This window comes from Camelus dromedarius, chromosome 1 (assembly GCF_036321535.1).
Source record: "Camelus dromedarius isolate mCamDro1 chromosome 1, mCamDro1.pat, whole genome shotgun sequence".
In the NCBI taxonomy this organism is placed as follows: Eukaryota; Metazoa; Chordata; class Mammalia; order Artiodactyla; family Camelidae; genus Camelus; species Camelus dromedarius.
This window is the reverse complement of record NC_087436.1, coordinates 105,604,640-105,626,980: the sequence shown is the minus strand read 5'-3', so window position 1 is coordinate 105,626,980 and position 22,341 is coordinate 105,604,640. Positions and strand designations below refer to the sequence as shown.

At 45.6% G+C, this 22,341-nt stretch overlaps 1 protein-coding gene across 4 annotated transcripts in view; it reads right to left on the bottom strand.

The window, feature by feature from the left end:
- The window catches only part of CCDC149 (coiled-coil domain containing 149), a 96,284-nt gene that overhangs the window by 20,657 nt on the left and 53,286 nt on the right, over positions 1-22,341 (bottom strand). For all 4 annotated transcript variants that reach the window (XM_031436553.2, XM_031436542.2, XM_031436549.2 and 1 more), the window contains exons 5-9: positions 11,374-11,490; positions 10,389-10,561; positions 9,604-9,676; positions 8,088-8,172; positions 5,937-6,081 (exon numbers count right to left, since the gene is read on the bottom strand). In XM_031436553.2, coding sequence (XP_031292413.2) covers positions 5,937-6,081; positions 8,088-8,172; positions 9,604-9,676; positions 10,389-10,561; positions 11,374-11,490 — 593 coding nt within the window. The remainder of the gene's footprint in view (positions 1-5,936; positions 6,082-8,087; positions 8,173-9,603; positions 9,677-10,388; positions 10,562-11,373; positions 11,491-22,341) is intronic.

The window sequence follows — 22,341 nt, the reverse complement described above, 5'->3', positions numbered from 1 at the left end:
AAAATATATATATATATATATATATATATATATATATATAAAATATTGAGGCTGTAGGGGACAATGAAGAGAAGCAGACCCTGTCCCCATATTTGAGGGGCTCCGTCTGGTGGGAGACAGATGGACAGAGGTGTGCGCGCAGACGCACACGCGTACTCTGCCAGTGGGAGGCCTTAATAACGGTGGCTGTTTACTAATCACATGCTCACAGATATGATCTCACTTAGACCCTTGAGACAATCAGTGCGGTAGCTCTTAATTATGCTTATTTTGCAGATGAGGGAGCTGAGACCCAGAGGCCGACCAAGTTGCCCTGGGTGACACAGCTGGCAGACAGAGGGGCCAGAATCAAACCTGGGCCTGGAAACACACAAGCGCTTCAGGGGAACTGCGGTGCAGAAGCGAAGATTAAGTGAAAGACGAGCCCAGGGCAGCTGGTAGGGACCCAGATTGTGAATGATCTTGTGGCCATATTGAGAATGTTGAGACTTTTACTCATTGGCCGCAGAGGGAGACTGAAGGCTTTGAAGCAGAGAAGCAGCATAATGAAGTTCAGGGAAACTGTTCCTGACATGGGGTTGAGAATGAACCGGAAGGAGTGTGAGGTGAAGCAGGAAGAGCAGTTCGGAGAGTACGGCCCAGGGCGGTGACAATGATGGCCCCAAACAAGCCACTGGATGCAGGGAAGCCAGAGGTATGGAGTCGTGACAAGGAGGCAGGTGAGGAGTTTGAGATGCCCACACGACATCCGGGTAGACAGCTGGCCACGTGGGAGACGGGAAAGATCTGCGAGGGCAAAGATGAGAGTGTGCTGGGGGGTGGGTCTACTCATCACCAGAGTGGGAGAGGTCAGGACAGGGGACCGGAGCACACCTGCGCAGGCAGGGAAGGTCTAGAGACACACAAGGGGAGAGGAAAGAGGAGGGCCTGGGCAACGTGGGGCCCCGATGCCAGGGGGAGAGAGAGTTCCAGGTGGGGCAGTGTGCGGTATTGCCTTAGTCTAGAAAGTGGTCACACGGGATGAAAAAGGTCAGTAAGATGTGCCTGGCCCTTGAGAGAGCTGTTACAAGACGGGAAGGGTGGAATCCAGAATCCAAGTGACAGGGCTGAGGAAAACAGACTGTGAGGAAGTTGGAGCAGTGTATATAGATAACTCTTCAAGTAGTTTAGCAGGGAATCCAAGGAGACAGGCAGGGCCACAGCTTGAGGCATAAACAGGCTTGAGAGAGGGTTTGTTTTTTTTTTTCGGTAGGATGAGGGAAATTTTAAAATAAAATTTTTAGTTCACTATGGCTTGTTTTAGGACAGGGGAGGTTTTAGCACATGTCCACCTAGTAGTCCAGGAACATCCCTGGGACACCAGGCCTCTGGATGGATTTGCAGGGGTAGTTTCTGATAATAACAACGTCACAGGGGACCTGCAAGATGGAACTAACTCAGGAACTGGCCACCACTGTGCCTCTGTCTCTGTTCTCTGGACAACACAGAGAGCAGGAATCTCTGAGTGAGGGTCCTGGGGGGAGCTGGGACCCAAAGAGGAGGAGAGGCCGTGGCCCCACACAGAGGGCCCTGCTCCCAACCTCCACGCAAGGAGACCTTCTTTTGAATCTCTGCTCTGATCCGAGACAGCTTCTGCTGCTTCCACGGTCTTGAAATTCTAAGCGACTCACCATTGGCTGGAGAAGGGGGAGAGCAGGTACCAGTTTGAGGCACAGCACAGAGGCTGGTGAAAGGGCAGCATGGCCTCATGTCCTGACTACCACCGCTGCCACCCCACCCGCCAAGTGACGGCTGGCTGGGAAGGGCTGGAGAGCCAGACGTGTTCTGTAAGATAGTCCTCTTTAACATCTGCCTCTTCCATTGATGCTCTGCCACCATAAGACACAAGAACCACATCCCTTCTTTCACAGTAGCTAGACAACTGCAAACTCTGGCAGAGACTACTTCAAGCAAAATGCTTATTAACTGAACATCCTCTCAAAATATAAAGTCCTGGGTTCATTCATCAATTCTTCAAGATGTCCCATTGGCCACTGGGCCTTGGGGGCGGGCGGTGGGTGAGTGGTGGGGGTAGTAGAGGGTTAACTGCCAGGCCCGGGGGGGGGGTGCCGGTAGGGGAGCACACACTTACAGAACAGAACACCTGTGTTACTTCTAATGCTACACCCAGACAGAGCTGTTTTACTATTTTAATTACTAAATCATTGGGGATAACAGCAAGCAGATCAAATTTAAATTTTATTCTGAGCCCCCACTCCATCTGTTGTATAATTTGTTTCTTTCCATACCACAGATAAAACATTTATTGAAAAGTATGAAAACTTAAGACCCTCAAAGTATTAAAAAAAAAAAAAAGGCACATTAGGTACTTTATGAACTGATAGGGAGCAATCTTCAAGATCTATTGTTACTAGAGAAAAAAAGGAAGGTTGGAGATGGTGAAGAAAACTTTTTTTGACGAACACTAGCTACAATTTGTAAAAAAGAAAAAAAAAGAAAAAAGAAAATCTATATCTGTATAAATACATATGAGCACTTATGTGTGTCTATATAAATGTATTATGCATTTGCTTATATATGCATCCTTGGAGAGGATACATAAAAAGTGATGAATGGTGGTTTCTTCCAGGAGGGGGAATTGGGTGGCTGAGAGACAGCTGTAGTTTGGAGATCTACTGTTTAGCTTTTTAAAATGGGAACCATCCGATGGTTCAAAATTATTAAATAATAATTTAATAATGAAAAGGTACTTTAAAAAATAAGCCTAGCAAAATGAAAATGTCTATCTTTCTCAACAGAGTGTGGGAGCCCATGGAACCTGGGGATGTGTGGTTGCAGTGGGGGATGGGAGGAATACATCAGGAAATCAATCTGTTGTAAGGGGCAAGAGGGTCAGGCCAACTGCGTGGGGATGCTGAGCTTGGTAGGCAGTGGGACTCGGCCTAGCTCTTCAGTGGAGGCTTGTGTCGTGATCAGAACTGTAGCTGTCAAGTGGCTATGAGAGTGTCCAGGTAAGCATTGGAAGAGGTGGGGCTGGGGTCTGAGGATGGAGGACTGATGGGAGAATCTTCCCAAGGACGAGGTGATGGTCCGGTAGGAAGAAAGCAGAGGGGGCATTTAGGAGATGTACCTTGAAGGACCATGGCAAGCACTCAGGAAAGATATATTGAATACATGAATGCATGAAAACCATAAAGCTAAATGGCCACCGCATATGATTATTAGGGCGGGAACAAAGAGTTTGAAGACGATTCAATCGTCCATTCATCAAACAATGAGCACCCACTGTGGGCCCAGCCCTGTCCTATGTATTGGGAGAAAAGAGCGACCAAAATAGACATTCTGGCCTTGGGACAGATTCAACCCGAGTGACGTCAAACCTAGTTATTTGGATGGTTAGCAGAGCACATTAAATATTCCTCAAATGACGCTTTAAGTGGCTGAATAATATTCTGCCTCATGGATTTTCTGTAATCTTAATCATTCTTCAATTTTAAAATATTTGGGTTGTTTCCATTTTTTTTCCCCACTCTTATAAATGAATCCACAGTGAACTACTTTATGTATAAATCTTAGGGCTTCATTCTGATTTTTTTTTCTTTATGATAAATTCCTAGAAGCAGACCCTTTGTGTGAAAGGGCACAAGCATTTTAAAATGTCTTAAAACGTACTAAGGAATGCATGCTCCAGATTCTAGACTCATCACATTTGAGGAACTGAAAAAGTATCAGGGGAAACTGTCAACCTAGCAGTGGGAAATGTGGGTCTTGCTTTTGGTGGTGAGGTGGGGACAAGAGTTCTACGAAGAGTTGGCAGAGAATGGAAGCAAAGACAGAGGGAACAAGGTCCCCTGGGGGGGTGGTAAGAAGATGGAGGACTAAATACAAGAGGAGGAGGAGGAGGAGGAGGAGGAGGCCTGGGGTGGGCAGGAGGGGGAAAGAGAGAAGGAGGGAGAAGGGAATAAGGCAGTGGAGAAAGTTGGAGGAATCCAAAAAGATGGGAATTGGGATGTAGAGAAATTATAGAAAAGAGAGACTCAGAAAGCGGGGTGTAGGGGTCCTGGTGACCTTCAGCAGAAGATTGTTAGGAAAATTCAGAAGAGGTCTTGGGAGGTATTAAAGCTGAGGTGCTCTTCTGTTCCTGCCCAAGGCGTCACCAGGCGCTTGCTAAAATCCAGAATCCTGCCGTTCCCTCCAGGACACCCTCCAAATCCACATTTCTAAACAAGCACCCCCTCTAAAACCTCCAACATAGGTGCCCCTCCAAAACACTTTGATGGGGTGTCTGTTAAAGAAGTAGAGGTGATTTCCTGTTCACAAAAATCTGAGGTGAGTGGAATTCATGGGAACCCTTTTGGGTGGGTTCAGGAAGATCTGTGAGGCTTCCTGGTGAAGATGCAGAAGCAGGAGGCAGGACCGAACTGAAGAGACTGAAAGAGGAGGTCACAGGAGAGCCAGGCCCTGAGGAGGGAAGACAGTGGGGATGGCAGGTCCATGTGTTTCCCAGAGACCAGAAGGAGAGCATGGGAGATGTGGGTTTCAGGGGAGCAGTAAGTTGTGGGCTGACAATAGGCAGGCTTTGTTTTCTCAGTAAAAGAGGGGCTGAGGCCACCTGCTGAGAACAAACTAGGGTTTAGAAGACCTGAGAAGGTTTGCAGGAGCCCCAGTGGGTGCTTTGCAGGGAGCTGGTGAGGACAAAGAAGGCTCCTGGGAACGCTGCCGGCAGCAGGGGATTTCTGTCTGAATAAAATAGACCTCGTACCTATTCTGGGGAGATTCCCATTTCTCCTTCCTCCCCTGAGGAGTATTTCCGTTTTAGCATCTGGCCGTTTCAGTCCTTGGTTAAGATTTCTTTTAAGAGAATTTTTAAAACTTCTGTCAATCAATTACCCTTGTCATTCCTTTAAGATTGCCCAGACTCCCTCCACTGCTCTCTGCCTTCTTTTATATACATCTTCATCTCCGGCGCGATCTTCCCTTCACTCCCGGCCTCTCTTTTTGCTATTTTGTTTTTACAATACCCTTCATCATTTTCTGGCTGCCTCTCTCCCTGCGCCCCCACCTCGCTGGGGCCCCCGATTCCCCAACCCCTCTTCTTCTTGCTGGGAGCCCAGCCTTTTGGTACCTGTATTTCATTTTGGTTCCCCTGGTAGAATTTATAAGCAAGACCAGCTATGGAATTTGCAGGGCTCAGTGCAAAATGAAAACTCGGGGCCACCTTGTTAAAAAAAAAAAAAAAAAGAATTTCAAGATGGTGACCTTGGAGCATGAGACCAAGTGCAGGGACCTCCTGAGCACTGGGTGGTGTGTGACTGTGGGTTGCCGGCCCTGTTTGCAACGTTTGTTGCTTTAATTTGTTGTTTAGTCGCCATTCTCTGAACACTTTAATTTTTGCTCCTGTTGTCTCTAATGCTACTTTAACTTGTGTGATTTTGCCCAACATAGTCCACGTGTTTGTAGTCACCAGATAAGAGATTCTGTTTTAATTATTGTTCCTTTTCACCATTTTGTTGTTGATCTGGAAAAGTGGCGTGAGATTCCCTTTGAGGCCCAGCTGCTATTCAGAGCCCCAGGGAGCCATGCTGTAAGGTTAAAATGGCACCGAGGAGGTGCCTTTCCTCAAGGAGACCTGGAGGAGAGCAGGTTCAGTTACCCAGGCAGGAACACTGTCAGGCAATGTGCATTACGCAGGGCGTGGCTCAGGGTAGGCATTCAGTACGGGATAATCAGCATTACTTTCAGCTGGTTCCAGCTGAGAGCCAGGATGCTGTCATTATTCCGAAGCACAGCTGCAGTTGAATAAGTTTCCTTCCAGATTTGGGGGCTCATCCCTCCTTCCCTTAAGGTTTTAGTCCCACCTGGTTGCCACCCACTGCTGCTGGCCCTCCTCCCACACATCTCCCGCCAGCCCCCAGCCCAGGGGCCCAGCCACCTACTTGTTGGTCTGCCTCTGGTGCTGGATGACCATGTTTTTCTCGTGGATCGTCTCCAACAGGGCCGTTGCCAGAGATTTCAGGTCAGAAATGGACTGCGGAGTAGCTGGGAGACTGCACCCATGATCCTCAGACAACAGATCCTGAACTAGGCAGGATATAAAATTTACAACTCAGTCTTAAATCCTTCTGGAGTGTTGGAATGCAAGCCGAGGTCAGATCTTCCTGAACAGTGAAGCTGGCATCTGTTCCCGGCTTCTATATGCAACTATATTGTAATTGAAGGGTCCATTTCAAGTGTCAAAGGTAACATAAAATAAAATTCAGTGTGAGGGGTGAAGTTTAAACAAAAAGGAGGAAGCCCTTATGGACTTTTAACAACATGTGTTTTAAAAGAATAATCATCTTTTGCATTTGTCCAGTATTTTACACTTTCAGAACACTCATAATGGCTAGCTCATTTGAGACTTGGAAAAAAAAAAAACAAAACCTGGAAAATGTTATTTATTCCCATTTCATGGACAGAAAAGCAATGTGCTGATGGAGTAAAAACATTAGCTGAAGGTCACCCAGCCATGGAAATGACCGTGACTCCAGTCCTGAGCTCCTTGCTTTAAATATCAGCTTCCCATGTGGTATGCTTGGTGGGTGGCAAGATAATACAGGAGATTATTTAGAATATAAAATACAAAATGTAAAATATTTTATATATGCACATTTTTAGAAACGAAGAGATAACCCCAAAAGACAACAACTATTTGTACCCTTACCAGACAGAAAAATATATATATAAATCTCTCCTTATACCTCTGAACATCATTTCTTATATGCCTATACATAGACCCACAAATTCATCCGTTTCTCTTCAAAAATGGGAAAAAGCTCTGCTTTTTCCTCTTTACCTTATGCCTCATCATGAATATACACTAAAATGTAAAATGTAACAGCTGCTTAGAGCTACAGAAATTTATTTAATGACTGCTGGACATTTGTGTTGCTTCCATTTTTTGTTTTTTTTAATTATAACTAATGTAGGAAGAACTTTCTTGAAGCAAAGTGCTTGCATATGTCTGCACTTATTTCTTGCTGGCTCAAAGGGTTTTTAAGGTTTTTCATAACAGGGTGCCAAATGGTTTTCTAGAAAAGTTGTGCCGGTTGACCGTTTGGCCATGGTGTTGGAGTGTAGCTGGCGTTCCCCACGTCAGTAACAGGACTGGGCCTCAACATTCACGGACGTCTGGCTATCAAGGGCGCCCAGAGGTGTACTTGGATGGGCTACCTCACATCTCTATAGAGTACTGTAGTTTTCTTTTCAAAAAGAATTCTAAGGTGTCCTTTTTGTGTTGAATGAGAAAAGAGAGGTTGCTTGGAAAAGTGCACTGATTATTAGGTAGGCTGGAGATTCAGCACTTTTTTTTCAATCCGCTGTAGCTCTGATGAGGGCTGTCACGTGATCCTTGCTGGTCCGTATCGCCAACAAGCCCAAAGTGGGCCAGCCCAGCATGGTCCACTTGAGGCTTATGTTTAGAACTGAATTCCCAAATATTAAGTGTCAGAAGCAAGCTCTCTGCTATTTATTCCCCTGACTGTTCCTGGACGATCATTATTTTTCATCGGAATCGACAAGAAGGAGGAATAAAATTGCAATCAATAAAAGCTTCTTTGAAAAAGGCACGTGTGCCACGAGAAAATGCTTCCAGCAGCTATGAGACTTTTCTAGTCTGATCATAAAGGCCGGGAAAAGTGGAAACTTGACGAGGCTGGCACAAACACTGGGAGATGCTAACCTCCCTGTGATTAGAGAAGGGAAAACATTCTGGAAAGGAGAGCGTAGTTAGGGGTCTAATTATTTGAGAAACTCTAATGCAGCAGCTCTCAAAGCAGGGTTCCCAAACCAGCATCGGCATCCCCTGGGAACTTTTTAGAAATGCATATTCTCTGGGCTCATCTCAGACCTACTAAATCAGAAACTGAGGTGGGGCCCAGTAATCTGTTTTAATAAGCCCTCCAGGCAATCCTGATGCAGGCAGAAGTTGGGGGTGGTGGTGACTGTTCTAAGGATCACCTTGGTTCCTAATCCACAAAACCAGAGGTGGACTCATGGCTCTAGAATTCTGTGATCATAAATGGTCCGTCCCAGAGCATGGACCCTACCTTGCTTTGCAGACAGGACTCCAGTCAGAGCACTGCTGCTGGATTTACCTTGGCCTTTTGAGTTTTTCCGTCTCTCGAGAGCATTCTAAAGCAGCATGGGGAGAAAACAAAAACCTCTGTCAGAAAAGCCAATATTAGAAAAAAGACCTAATTACAGCAGATGCCTCCTATCCGGCACACAAGAACTCTTTGCAAACTCCAAATGCTGGCGCAACTTTTAAAATTCAGAGTCCCCGCCAAAGAGTTATGATTTTTATGGACCTGGTAAAGAGGTGTTTTTGTTTTTGTTTTTGTTTTTTTTAAAGTTAGTACCCAGTAGAATTACAGCAATTACATCTGCCTATTTATAGAAGACACTCAATGTATATTCGTTAGATTAAATCAAATCTGAAGCAAGAACTCAGTCTAATGTGTGAAGTCACTAGTTTTAGAAACTCCTTCTGAATAGACATGAGACAGAGAAGAGGTTTTCTTGCATGGACCAATGCCAAAAGATCATTAGTGGTGTTTGGAAGGATTCTGTGGTTGGACTGGAAAAAGAGCTGTGAGTGATTAATGAAATCTGCTGTGGACACAAGATTAAGGAAGTATGTGTGTGTCATTCATAGAACCGACTGTTACATTGAAATTGATACGTGCTATATAGCCAGTGCTTGGCACATAGAAGAGCTGAATAAATGTTGGTAAGTGAATGCATACATACATTTTAAAAATTATGTATTAATTATACAACTTTAAAAGCGGTATTCTTCTTTGGCTTGCCTGTGTATATATAGACTGGTATAAACTCAAGCGTGGCCCCCACAGAATGGAAAGGCAGAACAGCATGGAGATTTCTGAGAAAAAAGCAAACCTCGAAAGCCAGGAAAATGAGACGGCTCTCCCCAGCATTGAGACTGCTGCAAAACTTCACCCTCAGGAAGAGAAATCAATCTATTTTCAAAGCAGAGAAACCCAGGAGACTTTTCTAATTATAACACTTAAAGCTAACATCTGCAGAAATAAATATTATCTAACTAATGGCGCTGGAATTCGACTCAGTAACAGTGGGGAGAATTCCAACATTCTGTCCTTTCAGTGTGACGTGGACATTATCATTTCGATTGTGATTTCCCAGTCTTTGCTTCTTCCTCTCTCAGAAATCATTTTCTTATGATGATGATTAGGAGACAAAGAGCATCTGACGACAGAACATTTTATTAAAAAAGCCAGATAAGAAACATAATTGAATATGGACTGAGGCTGTAAAGTGGCCACGTCCAGATTCTGGGGGGGGTCTCAGTGTACCCTGCCCAGATAACAGCAATGAATACAAGGAGCTTTTGCAGAAGCTGTTTTTGTTGTTTGCTGTTTTGGGTTTAATTCTTCCTGGTTCCTCAGTTAAAGCTCTTATTGGACTCTGTCAGGGACGGCAGGCAAGCACTGGGATGTCTTTGGCACATAAAAGAGAATTAAAATAGAATGACATTTAGATGTACAATAGTGAATCATCACCGTCATCATCATGATTTTCTACCTTGTACTTGGCAACGTTAGATTTCAAGAGGTTGACCTCTTCGTGAAGTTGCTTTAATCTCTCCTGAAGGTACCTGGAAAAGAATATATACAACTAGGAAGAGTTTGGGGGCCACATAAAAAAACCTACACTCAAGGAGGAGAGGAAACAAAGAAAACCACTCACTCAAAGAGCCATCTTTTACATACAGCATCTTCTCACCACCAGAAGGGGGAAGAGAAAAGCGCATCTTTGTGACCTCTTCTTAAATGAATATGATCAAGGTCAAATACACCGAAATCACAGAAAGCCCACTTTAGAGCAGCCCTCTGCAGAGATCCCCTACGGGATATCAACACAGTTTTCACATAATTCTCATTAAGACGATTCCACTGGGGAGCAAGTCAGGAAGAGGCGACACCAGACACAGCATTAAGTTAGTCACATACACACACTGAAGTCTGCCTCAGGGAAAAGAAACAGCTAAGGGAATTTCTCAATTTATTTTCTTATTCTTTTCCATCTTCTTGATAGCAATCACAAGCAGCTTCCACTGACTCCCTACCCTTCTCACCCAACTGGGGAAGAGGGAGGGTGGGGGGGGGACAGAGCACACATGGAGGCGTGTAAGCATGTGGTTTTTCTTTCTTACTTTTACCACTAATGTGGAGCGTTAATACCATTGTTACAGGGTTGGGATTTTCCTTTCACTGTAAGGCAATTTCTCAAATGTAAATAGGGCTGCGGCAGCTGCCAGCCTGCAGGTGCGTGGAGAGCCCGCATTCTCCCTGAGCCTGGCCACTTGCCTGTTCTCCATACACAGGGCATCCACGTCAATGATACGGTTCTCGTGCCCGCTCAGGATGTGGTTTAGCTCCTGGTTGAGCCTCTCGACTTTGTCCTGGTAGGAAGACCGCTCTTCTTTAACATCCTGAAGCTCATCCACAGAGGCCTGCAGGTCATGCTCCAGAGATTCAATCTGAAACCAAAGGAGGCGCCCTCACTCAAGACACTCTTCAGACGCCGGCTTTATCGCTAAGACAGAGCCTTCTGCTGGGCTGCCTGGCTTTCAGAGAACTTCTCCAGATCACCTGCATGCTATAAAGCCACCAGCGCCACACACTGTAATATTACAAAAGCAAAAAGCAAGGGGATGACTTCTGGCCAGACACTTATAATATCTAAGGTGGGAAGTGGGCAGGAGCTTGGAAACATAGACCCAATCGCTTACCCGCTGCAGCACGGCCTAAAGCCAGAGGCTCGGAGAGGGCAAATCCAGACATTGGGAACAATAGCCAGTGGCTTACAGATATTTTCCCAAACCACTCTAAACCCAGAAATCTTGTTCTGCTCTTCAAAACCAATTAGTAAGAGAAGAAAATCGAAATCTAGGCTCTCTGAGCTGTTCCCGAACTAGGGCTTGCTACCCGTTGAGATTTTGCCTAAAAAGCATCTCTCAGCATTTCAGCGGAAACTTGCAAATTAAGGCCAGTTTGTCACGTTTTGTCCTCTCCCTGTCTATCCTGCGCAGGGAGGATGTTTCTTGTGTTCAGAACAATGGTACCCAAAGTAAGAGTACAGATCTGCTGGAAGCCAGAAACGGAAGAGGTCACTTGGGAACCAAGCAAAGCGCAGAGGGAGTAAACACATTCAAACTGTATCTTCCTTCCTCCCCTGATTGCATCCCAGGCACCCCACACTTTCTGAGAAACGGGGCACAGTCCACTCTCCTCTGTGTTGTGCCCAGCTGTGCAAACAGCCCCCCCACTCTTAATAGGTGTTGGCGATAACCTGTTCTTTCGCTCTCTCCAGCTGCTGAACCAAATCCTCACGCTCATGGGCTGCAAAGTGCCGCACGCCAATTTCTTCGTCTCCAAGCCTCTGTTTGGCAATCGTCATCCTCAACAACTGCATTTTCCATTGGTAGAAAAAGAAGAGAGAGAGAGAGAGAGAGAGACAGTTAGATGAATAGACATGAATAAAATTCCAAGCACACTAGGCAGAAAGCTCTGGAAGATAAGCTTTTCCAAGAAATACTGGGGAAAGATACAAGACAAAGAAATTTCTTGCCAATATCACACATTAAAATAAAAAAAAATCCACATTGTATTCTGTACATGCACGCACAGACACACGTGTGCATGCATACACTGCATAAAGCTAAGGGGAACACAGGCCTGGGAATCCGAAGGTGGGTGTCCTGTGTAGCTCCACCATAGTGAGGGAAAAACTCTGGGTCTCTTTTAAACTTGGCAAAAATTAAGGTTCTGCTAAAATGGGCATGCTCCCACACTCTTAATAATTAGGCTATGTTATCAAGAGCCTTAAAAATGTCCCTACCCGATGATCCAATAACTCTGCTTCTGACCATCTGGGCTAAGAAAAATCCCAGACGTGCACGAGCTTTAGGAAAAAAGAAAAAAAAAGTCGATTGTGCTGTTATTTATAGAAAGTGTAAAAAGAAACTAGAAACACTGTCTAACAAAAGTAGAATGGCTAGCAAAGGATAATGTAGTCAGTCAATGGGCTAGTTTACAGCTGTTTGGAATGAGGGTGATGTGAACTATGCAAGACCACGGACTAACTTTTATATACAGTATGATTGAAATTTATTCTAAGAACCCATATACGAAAAAAAATTACCAAATACACTAAACTTTTAAAATGTGTATGTTTAGGTGATGTGAGACTGTGTATGCTATCTGTTCTTTTCTTCTCTTATTTTTTAAAGTACAGTGGGGAGAGTGTAGCTCAAGTGGTAGAGTGCATGCTTAGCATGCACTGGGTCCTGGGTTCAATCCCCAGGACCTCCATTTGAATAAATAAATAAATTAAATAAAAATGCGTGACTTTCATAACATACTTTTAAAATTGTTTTTAAATCTCTAGGAATTAAATTCTAGTCCTCAAATTGTAATTTTCCAAAGGATCCCTGAAGAACCCATGGCTTTTCAGACTCCGGGGCCAGTCTCCACATGTAGCTCCAAACCTTCCAGTAGGGCCATGATGGAAACTGTTAGAGACCCCAGGAAGAGCCAGTGGTCCCAGAGCACCCCCTACATGCCCATCAATGCCAAGCAGGTTGCCATTAGAGTGACTTTTTAAAGTTAGGGCACTGCTTCCTGATGCTTCTTCTAAAGAGATCGTAAGCCTGGTTCCTCTACCTCCCTGTAGGGTGTGTGAGGATGGACTTCATATACAGATGAAACCCTGGGCACAGTTTTTTGCTGCCACGTAGATCTGACCCATCCAGGAGTACCTACTGGGGCAGGCTTTTCCTTGTTCCTGTGTGAATCTTAAGGGATTTGTTGCCAATAGAGAAAATGGCTTTATTTTCAAGTGTCTAAAGAACGTAGGGGCAGATGAGAAAGTTAAAAGCCAAGGTAGACTATTAATTAGATTGAAATAAGAAAATACAGCAATGAACTTTGATAGACATGATGACTATTGAAAAGTAAAAAGCATTTTCAAATGACAGCTACTTGGAGTCTGTGTTTGAAAACTAGTCAACTGCACTGGACAAATATTCACTGTGCACCTACTATGAGCGACAGCATCATTAGAATCAGCAGACAACAATCAAGGCAGGTGGAACAGACACACGGCACTTAGGTATGCAGATGGCCGTGCTTAATGGAATCCTCATTCCAACACTCAAGGATTCTGTCATTGTAAATCTGCCTACTGCAAATTTATCTGCAGCCTCAAAATCAGCATTCACAGTGCTTTTGCGTCATGGGTGAACATGCGCAGATAAATGCAGAGTTGCGAACAGTGGGAAACGTCCCACAGGAACGTTCCCAGCTGAGCTAGAACAAGGCAATGTTTTGCTTTCCTGTTTCAGTTCATACTGGAAAAAAGTGTCCTTCTCTTGGTCTCTTTCATGCCACATTTCTTGTTGGTTTTTTTCCCCCCCATATTTTTGTGCTTTTTGTTGGTATTTTGCTGTTTAAGATGGCCCCCCACCCCGGGCAGGGCCGGAGTGCTATCCATGTTCCTAAGCACAAGAAGGCCGTGATGTGCCATACACATGTGTTGGATAGGCTTCATTCAGGCACAAATTACAGCGCTATTGGCCATGAGTTCAGTGTTACAGAATCAACAATATAAATTAAATACGGTGACTTTACACAGAAACACATAGAAAACAAAGTTATACATTGATTAGGTGACAAAAATATTATGACCAGAGGCACAGAGGAACCTAATTGCACACTTCCCCTAGGAGCGATGGTTCAGCATCCCCTAACCTGGTGTCCGCAGCAGATTTAGAGAAGATAACTGCAGTCAACAACAAGAATCTGCTGTATTGGGCGGAACTGGTTCATTCACCTGAAAGCCACTGTGTGAAAACATCTTTCACGTTACAGTTTCTTGACTGAGGGTTTTCACAACCCCAAGTGGATACAAAGAAATACAAACAGCTAACTAACTAAGAAACATTTCTCAGATCAAAGGGTCTAGGAACAAGAAAGCCTGTGCCTCCTTTGACATGAGATGACAGGAGGCCTGAGACCTGGCTTTGAAAATAGGATGCTTTTCTTCATATGTGAAAAGTCAGATTGACAGCCTGAACTTTAAGTAATAAAATACCACTGCGGTTTTCCATTCACAGTACGCTTCACCGAACACTTAATTTAGAATCACACAATTATGTTTGCTTAATGCCAATTAATTATTAAACATGTTTATTGAGGTCTGACAGCCATATAAGAGAGTCATCTTTTATATACTGGATGCCTGTTAAGCTTCAATAAACATGTTAACAATCATTTGCTGTTTAATGTGCATACGATATCGGCTATTAAATCTCAGGGCTGGACTGGTTGAAACATTTATTTTTAAAAGTGAGGCCCAAGTTGGTAATAGCCGGATCACTGGTTGGGTCTGACACTCAAGTTCCATCAGCTGAAGGGGCCCAAGGAGGCCATCACAACAGCTGACAGCTCACTGGCTCTGGAGTCCGCCTGCTTGGGGATTAGTGTCCTGGGACCAAGTCTGAGAGCTGTGCACCCTCAGACATTTGCCTGAACTTCTCTGAGCCTTAGTATCTTTCACTGTAAGAATACGATAGTAAACAGATTTTTACTGTCCAGGGTTGCTGTAACTTTGGGGCCCAGAGTAGGCCACCCCAAAATGTACCTTGGTGGCATATTAATTATTTGGAATTAAAGTTACTTAAGAAATGACCAACACCAGAGGGACACTCTGACCCGCCTTTCAGACAAACTGCAAGCAGGAAAGAAATATCTCCTATGAAAGGCACCTGAAGGAAGGACCCTCTTATTGCCAGAGAGAGGGAATTTAGTCCAAGAAGCCAATATAAACAAACCTTGTTACTTCCTTAATTCACTACCCAAAGCTCAAACTCTGTTTAGATTCTTCATTAACTCGGCACCCAAAATCTAAGTTTCTTTGTCCTGTCAGTTCCTCCCAAATTTATATTCCTATGTCTAAAAAGTATTACAGCTGCCTGATCTGTTCTCTTCTTGGGTCCCATGTCCATGAGACCAGCATGAATTAAAATGGGTTTCTTTTTCTCCTGTTAATCTGTCTTGTGTCAGTTTTATTATTAGTCCAGTTGCAAGAACTCTAGATGGGTAGAGGGGGAAATTTCCCCTCCCCAACGTTACACATAAAGTAACAGAGAGCGAAGTTGCATTAAATGAGCAATTAACTTACAGAAATTCAAATGTATGTGTTTGGCAAAAAGATGAGGGGGAGAATCAAGGGGAGGAAGAGAGAGATGGAGAAGAGGGGATGAGAGAGAAATGAAAATTTTTTAGATGGGCGACTCCACCCATTTCTGCTTTCAATGTCTCAGACTGAGAGCGAGGTGGGAGAGGGACTGATATGTTTAGGCAAAATCATAATGTTCTTATTTATACATAAGACTCTTGTTCAGAGCATGCATGACTACATGCTCTCAACTTTATGGACAGTTTAAGGGACCATCAAGGTGAATTTTGGATAGACATGAGTTTTTGCCTCTTACACGCTGACCTCATAACCTAGTCCTAAGTCAGAGAAGGTGGGATTTCTCTCCCACACTTCGCACAGCCCCTGAAACATAGAAAGTGCCCGATAAATGTCAGCTGCTATCATGATCGTGGCTGTGAAGATCATCAATGTCACCCTCCATGTGCGCTCCCCTACACAGATGCCCACTGGGGAAATCCGATCTTCCTTCTCAGCTGAAGGAAGCGGCGCTCCCAAGCCAACCTTATCTGCAGACTGCAGGTGATGACGTTGATTTCCGACCTTGGAAGTGGCTCTGAAGCAACTGCTCCGAGCACTTAATTTCCTCCAATGGGGCCGTCAAAACTCCACAGCCAGCCTCCCTGTGCCAACCCTCGAAGTGGATCGGTGCCCCAAGAGGCGCGTGCACTGCCACCAATAGATGCATTCATTTGCTGATTTAGATGGAAATAAACGTTTATGAATGAATTATGGGTGTGAGCCGTCTGCTTATGGATGAGGTGCAGCTGCAGCTGGGAAGTGGCTGAGGGATGTGGTCGCAAAACGATGTGGCAAACGGCTCTTGGGCACCCTTCCCCCACCCTGCTGATGAAATCTGATTCCCCCCGCCAAGGCCCTGCTCAAACGCTGGTCTCCCCAACCCCCCCGGCTCCCCAGTGGGAATGACTCACTCCTTCCTTGATCTCTGCTCAAGCTTCCAGACCTCACAGCCCTCAACAGTCTCTCCCTCTTCTTATTTTCATTTGCTTGAATCCGTTTTCCCCAAATGGCAGTGGGAGGGAGGCAGCTGGGGGCAGGAACAGCTGTTATGCTCCAGGTGTTATCAGGGTTCAGATCCTGCATCTGCTGATCACAGTCACTTCACTGAACTCCAGGTGATACCAGCTTTTTTGGAAGTGGAGGTTGTCTTAGTCCATTCGGGCTGCTATAACAGACTGCCATAGACTGGGTGGCTGACAGACAACAAACATTTATTTCTCAGAGTTCTAGAGGCCGGGAATCCAAGGTCAAGGTGCTCACAGATTGCTGAGAGCCTGCTTCCTGGTTCCTAGAGGGCCATCATTTTGCTGTATCCTCACATGGTGGAAGGGAAGAGGGTCTCTTTTGTATAAGGGCACGAATGCCACTGATGAGGGCTCCACCCTCATGACCTAATCACCTCCCAGAGGCCCACCTCCTAATACCATCACACTGGGGCTGAGGTGTCAATATATGAATTTGGGGGGGACACATTCAGTCTACACCATTCCACCCTTGACCTCCTCCCCCAAATTCATGTTCTCCTCACATGCAAAACACACTTACTCTATCTCCACCACCGCTGAAGATGAACTGATTCCAGCATCAACTCTAGTCTTCAGTCCAAAGCCCCATTTAAATATCATCTAAATCAGGCATGGGTGAGACTCGAGGTGAGACGCACCCCGAGGCAAATTCCTCTCCAGCTGTGAACCTTTGAAACTGAGCAAGTGATGTGCTTCCAAACTGCAAAGGTGGGAGACACATAGGATAGGCCATCTCATTCCAAAAGAGAGAGCTAAGAAAGGAAGGGGCGACAGGTCTCAAGTCAACACCAAACCTAACGGAGCTCAAGACTAATCCTCTCTGGCTCGATGCTCTGCCTTCCAGGCCCACTGGCAACACCACCCCCAAGACCTGGCAGGACAGCCCTGCAGTAGCTCTCTCCTGGGGCCCTGCAGCTCTGCTGGGCTGGAGTCTCAGGCCTGTGGATTTAGAAGGCCCCCTCCTCTGTAATCCAGGGGGAGGCAGCCTGTCCCGCAGGGCTCACACCAGGCCTGCAGTGGGACTGGCAGCCTAGTTCATCTCTGAATTACCTTCAGGGTTGTTCTTCCCTGGTCCTGAAGAACATGTGTCTGAGCCGCACTAACCTCCTTATCAAATGGCCATTTGACCAATACCCACAGTGTTCTCAAGTTTTTGCAATACAGACAGGCTGATAATTTTCCAAATCTTTAAATTCTCATTCATTTTTGCTGAACAACTCCATCTTCAAATCATCTCTCTTTTCTCATTTTAGAAGCAGTCAAGAGAAACCAGGCTGCTCCCTCAATCCTTTGCTTAGAAATTTCCTCAGCTACATACCCATTTTCATTGCTCACAAACTCTACCTTCCATAAAACTGTAGAACTTGAACACACTTCAGCCAAGTTCTTTGCCACTTTAGAACAACGATGACCTTTGCCCCAGTGTTCATTACACGTTTCCATCTGAGGCCTCATCAGAGTGGCCTTTATCGTCTGTATTGTTACCAGCATTCTGTTCAGGATGACTTACGTATTCTCCAAGGAGATGGAAGCTTTCTCTACAGCTCTCCTCTTTTCTTTCTGAGCGCTCACCAGAACTGCCCTTAATAGTCCCATCACAGCAATGTTGTGAAGGGCCACTGGCTTTTTCCCGCACACACCTCAAAACTCTCCCAGCCTCCACCCCCTACCCAGTTCCAAAGCTGCTTCCACATTTTTAGGTACTTGTCATAGCAGCATCCCACTTCTCAGTATCAATTCCTGCCTTAGTCTGTTTAGGCTGCCATAACAGAATACCACAGAGTAGCTTATAAACAAGCATTTAGTTCTCACAATTCTGGAGGCTGGGAAATTTAAGAGCAAGGTGTTAGCAGATTTATTGTCCATAAGGGCCCAATTCCTGGTTCACAGTCAGCTGTCTTCTCTCACTGTGTCCTCATAGGGCAGAGGGGGCAAAAGAACTCACTGGGGTCTCTTTTATGAAGGCACTAGTCCCCTTGATGAGGGCTCCACCCTCATGACCTAATCACCTCCCAAAGGCCCAACCTGCTAATATCATCACATCTCAGATTAGGTTTCAACATACAAATTTTGGGGGATCACATTCAGTCTATAATAAAAATAAAAAACTATCTTGTAGACAGGTCAGCTATGAATGGTTGCCCTGCCCGTGCACTGCACAACTCCAATTCTGGGGGTCTCTGTCCTCACAATGTGAAGATGAAGTGCAATGATCACTGTTGATATAACTCTCTGAAGAGCTTTAAAAGTACAATCCCCAGTGATAGTTGGTACGGTTACAATTCTTAAACAGTGACTCGCTATTGGCCAGAGTTCTGGGAGGATCAGATGGAAGAATTAATAGGAAGGGGATGCTAGCGGTTCCTTGCCCCCAGTCCTTGCATACTGATGCAAACAGCATGTGGAGGGAGAGGTCAGTGCCAAGAATCATTTATTAAACATTCATCTGGCCCAGTGTTGTGCTGAGAGACTTAATAAACAAGGTCCTGCCTATCTTTTCTTTACTCTTCCTGTTGGCTTTCTCCACATCCTCTCCAACTGCCCCCTGATCTTTTGAAATACCCTTGATAAAATTAGACAAAAGAGCTTAAAAAGGCTCCAAGTAGGCAACTCTATTGTGTATACCAAAGGTCAAATTCCTAGACCTATATGACAAATCCAGCTCCAGCTTTAAGCAAAAGAATTTATTTAAAACAAAACAAAACAAAACAAAAACAGCAGTTTTCATTCTCTTCTTCCCAGGCCCTGGAGATCACGATGCACACACTCATTAGAGTGTGTATCAGTGTTTCCCAGTTAACAAGAACCCAGTTTGGGCCAAACAACATGCTAGAAGCTTTTCTTACACATGATAACCCCAGTGGATTTTCACTGCACTGGAGTAAATTTGGAATAAATAGCAAAGCCCTTACGAGAGCTCACGCATGAGCTGCCGCACCAGCCTCCTGACCCCAACACCTCCAACCTCCTCCCTTGATGCCTGGCCACGCTGGCTCCTCTTCAGTGCCTCGAGCACACGTTGCTCCTGCCAGCCTCTCAGCCTTTGTACATGCTCTGCCCTTGCTCTGCCCACAGGTCTGTCCAGAACCCACTTCTTTTGTCTCTTTCAGCTCTCAAGTCAAATGTCACCTCCTCTGCGAAGTCTTCCCTGGAAACCATCGCTGAAGCTGTTTACCTTCAAGTGCCCCACTCTTCACCGTACTTACGGAAATCACCTCGTTCATCTGTTCCTACCCTCCCCGAGGTCAGCAATACTGCAGGAACCTCGCTCGTCACGTGCACTGAAACACACCAGCACCCACGGCAGTGTCTGGCCAGCTGTAGGGAGCCCTCATATACATCTTAAATACAGGAAGCCTCTCGTTTGCTGCTTCCCACAACTGTGGGAGGCAGACACTGCCCTGCCCTCTTCATGGGGGTAGCCCTCGGAGAGGCAGACGCAGGGCTCTGAAGCCATGTCTCTGTGCCCTGTGCTCAGGCTGAGATCCGAGACTGCAGTGTCTCCTCGCCCTTAACCTGCAGAGCAGACACATCTGTCCTAGGTGCTTACACACATTAACCCAGTAAGACCAACCAGCACCCTGTTACGATCCCCGTTGTCAGATGAGAGACTGAGACATGGAGAGGTAAAGGCCCACATCACCGACCTTACACTGGCAGGGCTGGTGACAGTTCAGGAGCTGATGCCCGCTGCCTCCCTCCACACCAGCACTCACTGCCTGGCGCTCCCCTATGGAGTGTGTTCTGCATTACGTGCTGTATGTAACTTCCCGCATCGAATTCTCACCGAAGGCGGGCGCACTGGCCCCCGTGTCGTGCCTCTGTCACCCCAGGCTCCTTCACTCAGGGTCTCTGCACCTCATCCCCCAGCTATTTGACTGCCTCCCACCTCAATGCCTTCATGCCTCTGAGAGAAAGACATGTGAACAGCAATGCCTTCCCTGACCACTCAATGTAAGTAGTCCCTGCCAGCTGGCCCGACTGCGCTCCTCAGCCCCTTGGCCTGCTGTCACTTGTTTACTTAGCACTTAGCACCTTCTGATATATTATTCTGTATTTCATCAAATGTAAGACTCTATCAACTCTAGGATCCACCATTATGCACCTCTAAAAAGACCAAAAAGTACCAATCATACGTGACACCAGAGCCTAGACACCATGACACCGTGATCAGAGATGTTCAAATGTGAAAAACTGTGCTTTGCAGAATCTGTGAAATATGATATATTGATTTGTCTATTTGCTTACTGCCCATCTGTCCCCACTAGAATAGAAGCCCCATGAGAGCAGGGACTCATTGGTTTTGTTTACTATCCTGTTCCCAGACCATAGAGTCAGGTCTTCAGTAAAGATGTGTTGAAATGAATTGAACCGAACCACCCTCCATGAGGCAAGTACTACTGTTATCTCCATTGCAGAGATGAGAACAACTGAGACACAGAGAAGTCAAGCATCTGGTCCAAGATCACACAGCTACGAAGCCCCTGAATTACCTTCAGACAGTTCAGAACACATGGCTTCCAGAGAGACAATCTTTACAGTGTTGCACCAAGCAGTTTTAAAGCTGCTTCAATTTGTTTTTATTTTAGTGTGATTTGGGTATGGTGTACTATAAAATAAGTCTTGGGCAGAGATATCTTTCAGAATCAGTTCTCTACAAAGTGTAATTACAACACGTGGTCTAGGGGATGAATGTCCAAGACAACACTGTTTTGGTCGCATGGTCCACCCAGGCAATGAGTTCACATGAGCCAGAACAGGCTCAGATATGGTCTCTGAGACCACATGAATTTGCTTAATTCACCTGACAATAAAACGTGAGGAAATGCTGAACTGGTCTGGCTGCTTGTTGAACTAGCTGTGTCACCTAGGTTCACCACCGAGATCCCAGTTAGAGTAAGACATGGTGGAGTGGGTGAAGGGTCCTTATCGCTCATTTTAATGCTTTGTAATTAATTTCTGTAGCGCCCCAAGGTGAGAGCTTTTCACTGAAGTGCCCTTTTCATGTGGGTTTCCTACAGGTTAGGACATCTCCTTTGAAGCAGAAAGAGGAACTGTTTACAAAGATCCTTGATCCCTCACTCTGGACTGGTACAAGCATCCACAGCTGAGCACTCTTTTTCGCTCTTTCTCTCTCTCTTTTTTTTTTAAACAAAGTATACTTAAGTTAGTCGTCTGCATGCTCATTGGTCTGTCTTTACGGGCTCGTGGCTTTGACTTGATTGGTTTGCTGGCCGAATCCATCCCAAAGTCCCCTGTCAACAGAGGTGCATTCACAGAAGGGGTCTATCATTCTACGGTGCCAACACCCGATAAAGACCATCGGCTGGCGTAACATAAAGGTCACCATCAAGGGCAGACCCCGTGTTCTGCACTGTCACAGGCAGCCACATTTAAACTGGCCAGCAGGGGCCCAGGAACTGTGACTGCCTGACCCTGTTAGGAGCACTGTGCCCCCAAAGTTCCTCGCTTGTGAGTACCTCGCATTGCATTATTTTCTTCTGCCCTTAAAGCGCCATAATCTGTAAAATGAAGAAAGATACAAGCAAATGGACAGGAAAACCATTTGGGATGGGGACATGAGATGCCGCTGCTGACGCACCCTATTTAGACGATTATTCCACAAGGGCCACACAAAATGCGAGGAAGCTTCTGGGAGCTCAGCACCAAAGTAATAATGTTTGGGGTGGTGATAAGGATGGCTGAGTTTGGGGGATCCGTTTGCCAGGTACTAGACTTCTCACCCCAATCTCTGTCTCTACGGGGAGATACATAGCCACCTGCCTCACTGGAAACAGTCTATCAACAGAAAGGAAGACCTTGAGATTCCCGGTGGGATTTTGGCACAAGACGACTCTAAGCCAATCTGGGCCCAGGTTGTGCTAAATATACCAGCAGTGTCTACCCTTTACGGAGTGCTTACTGGGTGCCAGGCACTGTGCTACACGTCTTATAAACATCGTATTTCACACGCACACACACACACACACACACC